Raw genomic sequence first — 11,367 nt, 5'->3', positions numbered from 1 at the left:
GTAAATCATGTAAGCTTTAAATGATGAGAGCATGAAAAAAATACTTCCATGGTGTTAGTCTTTAAATGATGAGAGTATGAATCATTTATTTCAGTAATTTCAAACAATTCAGACATACAAAATACTTCCATGGTGTTAGTCTTTAAGTACTTGCTCAGAAATCGAAAATCCTAGGTTTTCGGCCTTTACGGAGGTTATGAACTGAATGATTCTCCGAACAAATCATGAAATTAACAGATGAATCAATAATTTTATTAGGTCAAAAACTAATTCACATGTCAAATCCACTAACGAGCAATTTCATGCTATTTTTACATCATAGGGCAATTTCGTAATTTCTTATTCATATATTTTTGGTATTACAACTTTTAACGGGACAATCAAAATTTAAAGTTTATGTGGTTAATCGTTGCACTGATTAATTACTGAACTTGGAATTATTTATTACCAGACTTCTAATTTCTGATAGAGTCACCCGAGTCTTATTAATTTACATACTTTTTACTGTATTCAGATCGAGTTTAGAGATGATTAACTACATGTGACAAAATACATTCATCCATGCATTAACTAATACCAACATATTACCTCAATTTTTGACTCATATCAGTTAACCAATTAAACTCCATTTAATCACCATCAAACTTTAATTCCACGTCTCATAATGCATGTTAAAACCAATTACATTACAAACGAAACTGTGTATCTGCACTTTTGGGACCACAGGATAATGATGGAATACGTGTCCGGTTATGCACGTGTTGAAGATCCCACGGTTTATCTTTACAACCTTGGATGTTGTGGCTATGGAGATGACACCAGCGACCCTTTGTTTATCTGTTCGTTTGTTTTAATAATCCCAAAGATGTTTGATGAAACTAGTGGCAATGATTTTCTCTGAGGTTCTTGTGCCCGACGATTTGTTGTTTGTTTAATCAGAAAATTAAGTTGCAGGATGACACATGGGTCTACGTGGAAACAAGAATGATTCTGGTTCTTTTATTGGTTCAGGGTTAAACTACTTCCCGGAGATGAAGTTTATCCATTCCTGTTATAATATGTTTGACTGATTTGTACGGAGGAGATCAATGCCAAAATTGATCACAGGATCGATCCCTGTAATCAATTCCCTCGTAGAAAAAGCGTAAACTATCGTTTTCGTTGCATAACTTTGTCTGTGTTTCTATTTTAGTCACTAAACTTGTAAAAAATAACAATTTAATCATTAAACTTTCAAATTATTCATCATCACGTGAACTAAAGACAACGGGATAGCATGGATGGTTTTATGCTGACATAATTTTTTTTACTAACATGAAAGTCTCATATTATCTCTCTAATTTTTCTTTCTTTTTTTCCTTTTCATAACGATGGAATTTTAAGAGTTTCATTTATATGTCACATCAGTATTGAATTCGATAATTTTTTACTATTTAAAATATCGACAAACTCGTCTCATCATCTCTTATTACTCTTATCACTTCATATTCTTTTAAAATCTTTTTAGAACTCATAAAATTCAACCCAAAACACATAGAAAAACGATTTCAACCTGTGGTCTCTACCATTTAATTAATGTAGAATTAGAATATATAACTCATCTCATCCTCCTCCCCGTTTCCACAGTTGTGATTAGGAAAATGATACCCCAACATCAGAAAATAAAAAAATATTAAAAAATTAAAATTTAAGAAGATTTAATGGGGATTTTACAAAAAAAAGTTGAACCATTTAATGATTTTTAAAAGGTGTGCAAAGGGACGAAAAAAGGTAATTGTAAAAATGAGTGATCAAATTGAAAATTTGTGTGATGAAATTATGACCATTTAGGATGGATTCCTTTCAAGTCTGGATAGATTTCAAAGTTCAACAGCTCTTTTCATCTCTCAAGCCCCGAAGAGTTTGTTTATTGCTATGAGCTTAGTAGTAATTACGTGGTTTTCATTTACAGTTTAATCCTTGAACTATACTCATTTTCTCTACTTTGGTACCTAAATTTGTTTTCTTATCCACTTTGATACTTGAATTATCATTTTGTTTCGATTCGTCTAAAAAAATCAACAGTAAAAAACCAAAAAACGACATCATCTACCAAGCGCCACATTCATTGCCATCTATCTTAAGATTTGAGAGGAGAAAAGAGAAAATAGAGTGAGTTACTAACAATCCAAGATCCATCATTTAAAAGATAGAAACAAAAAGCAAAGAGAAATAGTATCAGAGTTGAGAAACTTCACAAAATCTCCTAGCTTCAACCTATGTTGCCCTGGCTCTACATGTGATTAATACTCATGTCCGGCGTATAGATACGGAGATGTGACCTCCAAGAACCCTCCAAATATGTGTAAAGAATAAGAAAATCTAACTACACTGGACTCCGAGAAAATGTAGGTTTAAACTTCAAGAGTTCAGAATCAACAAAACTACAAAGAAGTTAACAGCGTGAAAATAACCTGGCTTGATATCACTGATTCCTCAAGTCCAAACAACGCTGATGTGAGGGCCAATCAGAAATAAGATGAGCAACCAGTGGAGAATATGGAAAAAAGACATGAAATCAACCGACTTTACTCGCACAGCTAAACAGCAAGCAATAAGAGGAGTGATTTTGTTACTTACACTGGTACAAGTGGGAGATAAATATATCGAGTTAAGGGGGGGAAATCAAGAAAGAAAGAAAAAAAGATAAAACAGTTTCATTTGAAGACTAACAGATTCATCAATCGATTTTTCTGCTCTTTTTCATATAGAGTTTTAGGTCAGTAAGGGCACATTCAGTGGATGCATGTCAAAAAATGAGGAAGACAGTTAAAGTGAAGGCAATTGATAATTTTCTAGACACTAGACAACGATATATTAATCTAGACTCTTCACTTGTCTTAACATACAAGTATCCTGCACTTGTGTACTACTCGTAGTCATACGAGTATGTGAGTATGATTCTCAAAATACATGGATAACTTAGAAAGAAAGAAAAAAACCATGAGCATAACCGCATCTGACACTCACTCTCAAGTATGGATAACATAAAAATCGATTAAACTCCAATAAGAAATTCACCCAAACTCATGGAGAGTAAATAAACCTTCTAACAACAACTTGAATTTGAACTTGATATTGCTTACAGAAAGATCAAGTATCATTCTATCAGCTAATCCAACAGCATCACAAATGAAATTTTTACTACAGGCACTTAAAAAGTCCATATAAAACAAGCTATGACCACAAAATCATGCACTCTAGAAACAAATATATATAACAGACAATATTATCATATCAAAGTAACATATAAATATACAACACCTTGAACGCGGTTATGACATCGTGAGAATATAGGAACAAATACATGGATTGACAGGTCTCCTCCTAGCATAAACTTCAGATGGAACTAAAGATGGTAAAGCTTCAAACAGTATCCACTAAAATCGTCTAAATGTAACTATGAATAAAGAAAAATCTAGCCTTCTCATCATGCACCCAAATCCACTAAAATCCACTAAAATTGAATACCTTAAATGCATAGTTATCCTGCACCCAACAATATCTATCTCATCATGCAATCAAATTCACAGCATCAATGATTCCCAATTAACACAAAAGTAGACAAGAAATCGAAGAAAAACTGCCTCAAATGAATGGCGTCCTCTGCATAACCCTAGCCCTCTCAGCATCAATGATAGACCCCACCAAATCCACAGCCTCCTCAAGCTTCCCCTGAGCATTAACAACAACATAATCAAACCTCTTAGCAAGCTTGACCTCTTCTCTAGCAGTAGCAATCCTCACAAGTAATTCCTCTTTACTCTCTGTCTTCCTCTCAATCAGCCTCTCAACAAGCGCTAATTCACTCTCAGCAACAAGAAATATAAACACCCCAGAATCACCAAGGATCCTCCTCAATGTTTCAGCCCCTTGAATATCGACCCTCAACACAATATCACACCCTTTCCCCATGAATTCCCTGATTTGCCTTTTGGGTATCCCTTTATAATCCCCATAAACCATAGCATACTCCAAAAGCTCATCTTTTTTAACCATCGATAAAAACTCTTCTTTTGACACAAAAAAGTAATCTTTACCATAAACCTCACCGGGTCTCATCGGTCTACTCGTGGCGGTGACGACGAAATGAAGATTCTCCCGGACCTCTCTCAGCCGTTTGATGACTGCATCTTTGCCAACGCCACTCGGACCGCTTATGACGAGGATTAAAGGGTTTGGGGTGGGGAGAATCGAGTCGGAGCTGAAAGATGTTCCTAGGGAAGACTCGAGAGCACGGATTAACTCAGGTTTGGAGGCTTTTTCGAGGGAAGGGAAAGAATAGGACTTGTGGGTATCGGCCATTTTGACGGTGGAAGTGAAGAGGAGGCGTTTCGGAAGCGTTTGGAGGGCGGTGAATATGGGTCTGGGGAGAAGGGGAAATGGAAGGTGTTTGGTGTGAAAGAGAGCCGTGGAGAATCTACGAAACATGAGGGTTTTAGAGTTTGGATCCGAGAAGGTGACGAGATTCTAAAGGGGTTTAAGTGTTGATGGTATTGGGCATTTTGTGCAACAGTCTGGGCATTTTTATGGTTTGGATTGGGTTGTTTTTCTAGGACGACTGGACGAGGAGGATTCTGCGAGTTATTATTAAAGGGTTAATCATACGTGTTATTATGTAACGTGTCATATTATTATTCGATTAGATATTTAAATTTATTAAAAATTAAATTAAATTGAAAGAATACATAAATAATGATGATAAAATGTGTGATTACATCAAAATATCACATCGTCTAATCTGTTAATTGTCAATTAACACGTGATGATCTCATCTTAATTAAATAAAAACAAAAATATAATATTTTAATTAAATAAAAAAAAAAGTGATCGTTAATTCCTATTTTTCCAGCACATCATTGTTTTGTTTATGCATACTCTTCTTGCATCGACTGGTCGATTTCCGTGTTTATTTCGTCTGCAAAGCCAACAAAGAACAAATGAAAGCTAATGAATGACGAAAAGCTGCTTCACCTTGTAGAGAATCCACTCGGTTGGACAAAGTTAATGGTATAACATATAGATTTTAAGGGCTTGCAATTGCAGATATGTGATAGCTGATAAGATACACCATTTTGCAGATTGGATATTGCAGTTCCCATTGGAACTTAACCAGACAAGGGTGCAAGGAAGGGTCTCCTTTATAATACTTTTTTGCTAAGTTAGAAATGGAAATTTGAAAAGGGTGTGCTATTGTTGGGAAACCTTTGGATTTCAATCGTTATATGGATAAATTATGAGATGTTATATGTGATTCCATTTGTAAAGGATGTTGACGGAAACTTCTTTCATTTACCGTTGTGCTTTCTAAATGCTCTTACTGGATGCTCTTCGGTTAAGACTGACAAAGAAACACATGGAATACTAACTAATAATGATTCAGATTTGCAGATGGCTGGTGGTCGGTTGAGTTTGCCACACCAACAAGTGGGAATGCCCGAGGAAGATGCTCGGCAATGCTGCACTTGTAAAACCAGTACAGGCTGAACCAGTCAAAACAAGCCCTGCATGTGCCGGAAGTCAGGTGGGCGGCGGAGTTTTTGAAGTGGCCCCGGAGGCTGGAGCCAGATAGGTACAATCTCTTATTCTGGTCGATAGTGATGTCTGTTATGTTGATTCCCAAGAAAAAAAAATTCTGACTTGTAGTTTTTCTTGTATTAATTAGGTGGGTCACTAATAACCGATTGCTCACAAGGCTCTTAATCTTGGGGTCGTGGGATCGAGTCTCACGGAGGGTATTTTATAATTTGGAGGTCTCCTACGGAAGTTACTCTCAACCTAACGTTGGGGGCAGCCTACTATCTTACCTCTCCCTTACCTCGTTACATATGGGAATAAGGGTCAGTTAATTTTCTAGTGAGATGATGCACTAAATTTTTTAAGTAAAATTCAGGTTTCGAATTCTAACGTTTTCAACAAACTGGGTTGAGAGTGTCATTCTCATTTTTGTTATATCTGGTTCTAATTAATCGATTAATAAATCGGATATAGTTATAATAAAATTAGGCGGTCCTCCCACATTAAGTTAGACTAATTGGTGTTCAGTCACGGACGGATCCCAAATGATCACGGATTCCATTAAATCATTCACGGGCTCCCAACATTTTATTCTATTTTATTGTTCCAGTTATGGTCTTCCTGTTTAATCATTAATTATTTATTTTTAATGAGGGATATATATATATATATATATATATATATATATATATATTATCTCAATTAGTCACAAAATTTTAGTTTGTTTATTGATTTCATCATTATATTTTAAAACACTTTTATTTTAGCAATAAACTTTAACATAGTTTTTTTATCACTGGGTCGTTGAATCGTTAACAACATGAAGACATGATCGTTCTTTTCCAGATTTTATGTAGAGAATTGTCAACTCTTTTGGTTGTTATTACTAGTCAATCGTTACTGATCATATTTGCGACAACATCGACACCAAAACATTCATATTTCACTAATTTTTCTAGAATTGATTTTTCACGAAACTTGATTAGAATCGTTAAAAATTCATCTAAAAGTTTGACACTCTAAAGCTTCATTCTCTTGTGATGATCCTCCGATAAGACTGATTTTTATGTATGCTATTTATCTTCTTGAAAAAAATGAATCATTAATTATTTATTTTTAATAGGTATATATATATATATATATTATCTCATTAGTCACAGAATTTTAGTTTGTTTATTGATTTCATCGTTATATTTAAAAACACTTCTATTTTAGCAATAAACTTTAACATAGTTTTTTTATCACTGGGTCGTTGAATCGTTAACAACATGAAGACATAATCGTTCTTTTCCAAATTTTATGTAGAGAATTGTCAACTCCTTCGGTTGTTATTACTAGTCAATTGTCATATTTATGATAACATCGACATCAAAACATTCATATTTCACTCATTCTTCTCGAATTGATTTTCCATGAAACTTACTTAGAATCGTTAAAAAATCATCTAAAAGTTTGGCACCCTAAAGCTCATTCTCTTGTGATGATCCTCCGATAAGACTGATTTTTAGGTATGCTATTTATCTTCTTGAAAATAATTCTTCTCACGTTTCGTGTATTCAAACAAGCACCTAAAATCTCTCAAATATAAGAAAGTTTTCAAACCTTTAAATTGTAGATTTTCATGTATAATTTCACGAGTTTTCAAGAGGGTTTTGAGAAATATAAATCGATGGTAGTAGAGGACAAGGAAACGAGTTCATAAATGTCTAGGGCGATTGCAAAAGACGTGGGAGAACATTAATGTTTAGACAACAACTAAAAGTAGATGAAAAAAATTCTAATTTTCATAAAGATGATGATGTGGAATAAAAAATGTCTTCCATGTTAACACATGTCAAGATCACATTATCACGTCATTCGAGTATTAACAATCAAATGACTAGATGGTAAAAAACACAATGTAAAAGTAAAAAAAAATCAAGGTGTTTGAAAATTTAGTACTAAAATTAAAGTGTTTTAAAGTGAATGATCAAATTGATACACAAAGTAAAGTTCAGTTACTAACGAGATAGTTTACCCATTATTATGTTAAAGCTATTATCTTGTTCTTTCATGTTCCCTCAGCCTGATTAGGTAGTAAAAACAAAGGGACCCTCATCACCATCACATGTGAATATATACATGTGTGTGTATAATCCTTGGGAACAGCCTTTCAGTTTCCATCACCGCCCCTCTTCCTCTAATCTTCTCGTCGGCCGGAAAAAACAAAACCATGCAGTGGAGTCGGTGGACACTCTCGGTAATCCTCCTTCCGATCATGTTCGGTTTATCAACCTCCGACATCAACCAAGACAAGACGGAATGCGGAGATCAGCTGGTGGGGCTGGCTCCGTGCCTCCCCTACGTGGGCGGAGAGGCCGGAACCCCCACCATAGACTGCTGCAGCGGGCTGAAACAGGTACTGGACAAGAGCAGGAAATGCCTGTGTGTGTTGATTAAGGACAGGGATGACCCCCAGCTTGGCCTCAACATCAATGTTTCTCTTGCATTGACGCTTCCTAGTGCCTGTCGTGCTCCTGTCAACATGTCGAACTGTATCTGTAAGTAAAATTTGTAAATGTTAGTTTCCATTTCGCATAATGTCTAAATTAGTCCTTTATCAAAATAAATATTTTGGCTCATATTCTTTTTTTTAGCATTTTAAACCCCAACGTATCATTTTAAGCAAAAGATCCCATTTGACAGAATAATCATTTGATCCTTATTCTTTTTCTAGTGCATTTTAGCTCTTACGGTTTTATTTTAAATTAAAAATACCCTTATTTTATAGTGTTAATCGTATGTTAACTAATAATTTTATTTATAGAGGGATTTTTTTATCCCAAAATGAAACGTTCTCCCAAAAAAATATAGACCAAAATGATCATTTTGATAAATGTCGGAAACTATTTTTGACATTATGCCTTTCCATTTCATGCTTGATTTTGCTGTTCTTGGACTGATTTTTTTGGGTGGTGGGATCTATTCAGCTCTTCTGCACTTGAAACCCAATTCTCAGGAAGCCAAATTGTTTGAAGGATATCAAAAGTTGACGGATGGGCATTCCAGTGCTCCGGCGGCAGCTACAGCCCGTGGTAATATCCTAGATCTATGTTATAACAATATGTTTAAAATAATAGCAAACCACACCCTTTATCTTTGAAAATATGGTCACCTTAACCTATATATATATAGGTAAATTTTGACTATTGATGTTCTATTTTAGGGTTAAATAATTATTAGTTAGATGAAAACCGTTAATTGATTAACATGTAATGCTCTTCTTTATGTGATCAAAGTGATGATGTGATACATAACCTATTATTATTTTGGAATGAGTAATGTCACGTCATCAATTAAACACATGTCATATGACAAATCATCACTTATACATATGTGACACGTGTCTTATTATCTTGTTAGATATGTGTTGCATGTCACGTCATCACGTATATATATAATATATGCCATATCATCACTTTAATTATGTGACATATATCGTATAATTACTTATACATATGTAGTATTTATCACATCAACACTTCAGACTCATAGTTCTTATTATGTCAGAAATAGCATCGGCTGTTAATTGATTAACAGTTTTTATCTAACGATAATTTTACTCAAAAAATAAAACGTTAAAGTCAAAATACTTCGAAAAAAGATCAATACGATTATTTAATCGCACATAAAAGTATTTTTGTGGTTGAGTACATATTCAAATCTTTACTACAGTTTGATATATGAGTTTTGATGAATGCAGGCAACTCCTCCACTAACAGTGCAGCAGACAAGAGTGATGGAGAAAAGGCAAAGAGGTGGATCGGAGTAGATATGGCTTTCGGGGTTTCACTATGGATTTTCACCATTTACCACAACCACCTTGGTGTGTGATGTAATGCACTTATATTTTGCTCCTTCATTCCAATTGATTATGTATTTTTTTTTAAAGTAAATTTCGGTCTAGTCGAGTCGAGTCGAATGAAAGACAAACGCAGTGAAATGATTATTTATCTATCGATTATTTAATGAACGATACTCGTTCGAGTTCCTAAACTCACTGGATACGAAATAAGTTCCCATAAGGTTCATAGTGGTAAGTATTCCTCTCTTCAATCCCATTCCCAGATCTTCACTTCGGTTAATCCATTTCCAGAATTTCATGTCTATGAAGTTTGCTCTAAGTTCTGTGTTTCCATATCTTTGTGGACTATTATATTTTTAACATAATTAGGGAAAGCCTGAGAGACGGTTACCTAATTCAAGTTAGAAAATAATAATCTTTGGACGCAATCGAAAATAAAATAAAAATCATAGTAATTATCTTCTTCGTGATATTTTAGATTCGACAAAAAATATTAAGAAAAATATAATATTTTAGGTTCCACTTAACTTAAAATGTCATAATTTTTATTACTTTTTCAGTTGTGTCAAATATCATCGTTTTTTAATCTTATATTAACTTGTCGCACGGAAAAATCACCCGCACCATTCAGCAACCATATATCCATCGAATATAAATTATATTCAATTCAATTCTGTTTAGTATAACGAAGTTGACCATACTTTGCTGTAGTTTTATTGTGTTCTCTTCGATCTTGAAGAATTGTTTCTAAGAATTTCAGTTAAGATATACTATTTTAATAATTATTGAAACTCTAGTCGTTTTTCCTTTCTTTCAACTTAATTTTTTTTAATATTTTGTGTCGTTTTCTTATTTCTTTTTACTTTTTTTTATCCGACAGTGACATTAATCTTAATATTTGTCACCTACCGCAATGAATATTAATTCTCTTGTTTTATATATATATATATTACGTTTATTATTTATTTTCTTTCTTTTTTTATTCTTTTTTAATTTTGAATAAGAATCAATGTCTTTATGACACATGTTTTCTCTACTCTTGTAGCATGTGTTGAAATTTGGTTTTTGGTGAAACAAATTGCACCGGAAGTTGAAAACAAATTTCCACCGAATGGAAATTGTCAAAAAGAAGATGAAAATGTCGAAATTGGGTAAATGGATAATTACACATTTAGTCCTTGTACTTTAAGATATTTACAAGATTAGTCCTTAAGCTTCAACTATAAATACCCTAACTCATTTAGCTTCAAACACATCCCAAATCATTCTTGTTTTCTCCCAATACTAGAGAATTTAGAGAGTTTTCTTGAGAGTTGTTTTCTCTTTTTTATCAAGAGAGAATTGTTGTTGTTTTCTCATTGTTAGATCGAGAGAAGTTTAATTCATATTTTCTCATAGTGAAATTATTTTACCGTTGCGCTTGGTTTTACTCTATATTATTTAGGGGGTTTCCACGTAAAATTTGTATCTTCTTTATCTTCATTTTTATTTTCTCAAATTATCAGTTACGATTTTGCTCTATCCAATAGCCGTCTTCCGCAACAATTGGTATCAGAGCCAGATTTGAGTGTGAAATATCAACTTAGTGTATTTTTGGTTGCCACCAAAAGGTGGATCCTCTAACATAAGAAAGTAAGAAGGTATTACTTATTTTTTTAAGGTTCCAGAGAACTATTAATGATAGTGAAATAGTGGGAGCTATCCGTAATAGAAGCTATGACAACGAAATTTGATATTGAAAAGTTCAATGGGAGAAATTTCTCATTGTGGAAATTAAAGATGAAGGTCATCCTGAGGAAAGACGGTTGTCTAGCAGCTATCAATGAAAGTCCGATAGATTTCACATATGACAACAAATAGATCGAAATGGACGGGAATGCTATGACAAACTTTCATCTAGCATTAGCAGATGAAGTATTGTCAAGCATCGAGAAGAAGAAGATAGCTAAGGAGATATGGGATCATCT

General features: G+C 33.9%; 2 protein-coding genes across 3 annotated transcripts; one reads left to right on the top strand and one right to left on the bottom strand.

Moving 5' to 3' along the window:
• Window positions 1-2,187: 2,187 nt before the first annotated feature.
• Window positions 2,188-4,518, bottom strand: LOC120213754 (guanylate kinase 3, chloroplastic-like). Its single transcript, XM_039211810.1, has 3 exons — window positions 3,628-4,518; window positions 2,370-2,585; window positions 2,188-2,332 (listed from the first exon to the last, which is right to left on the bottom strand). Exon 1 carries the CDS (start codon window positions 4,468-4,470, stop codon window positions 3,628-3,630), a length of 843 nt encoding a protein of 280 aa, XP_039067741.1. The 5' UTR covers window positions 4,471-4,518; the 3' UTR covers window positions 2,188-2,332; window positions 2,370-2,585.
• A 3,195-nt stretch (window positions 4,519-7,713) lies between these two features.
• LOC120213599 (non-specific lipid transfer protein GPI-anchored 6-like) lies at window positions 7,714-9,543 on the top strand. Of its 2 annotated transcripts, none has more exons than XM_039211700.1 (3): window positions 7,714-8,096; window positions 8,526-8,627; window positions 9,299-9,543. In XM_039211700.1, exons 1-3 carry the CDS (start codon window positions 7,769-7,771, stop codon window positions 9,427-9,429), a joined length of 561 nt encoding a protein of 186 aa, XP_039067631.1. In that variant the 5' UTR covers window positions 7,714-7,768; the 3' UTR covers window positions 9,430-9,543. The 2 variants fall into 2 exon arrangements, with proteins under 2 accessions (XP_039067631.1, XP_039067630.1); XM_039211699.1 differs by having other exon boundaries at window positions 8,526-8,630; window positions 9,299-9,542.
• Window positions 9,544-11,367: the final 1,824 nt, after the last annotated feature.

Source organism: Hibiscus syriacus, unplaced genomic scaffold, assembly GCF_006381635.1.
Source record: "Hibiscus syriacus cultivar Baekdansim isolate YM2019G1 unplaced genomic scaffold, ASM638163v2 tig00110044_pilon, whole genome shotgun sequence".
Taxonomy (NCBI): Eukaryota; Viridiplantae; Streptophyta; class Magnoliopsida; order Malvales; family Malvaceae; genus Hibiscus; species Hibiscus syriacus.
The sequence above is the reverse complement of the archived record's forward strand: the minus strand, read 5'-3'. Positions and strand labels throughout refer to the sequence as shown.

Excerpts from the sequence above, each read along its gene's own strand:
- LOC120213754 (XM_039211810.1), bottom strand. The coding sequence starts at position 4,470 with ATGTTTCGTAGATTCTCCACGGCTCTCTTTCACACCAAACACCTTCCA.
- LOC120213599 (XM_039211699.1), top strand. The coding sequence starts at position 7,769 with ATGCAGTGGAGTCGGTGGACACTCTCGGTAATCCTCCTTCCGATCATG. Across the intron at positions 8,097-8,525 it reads CAACATGTCGAACTGTATCT|CTCTTCTGCACTTGAAACCC; the intron begins GTAAGTAAAATT and ends GGATCTATTCAG. Across the intron at positions 8,631-9,298 it reads GGCGGCAGCTACAGCCCGTG|GCAACTCCTCCACTAACAGT; the intron begins GTAATATCCTAG and ends TGATGAATGCAG.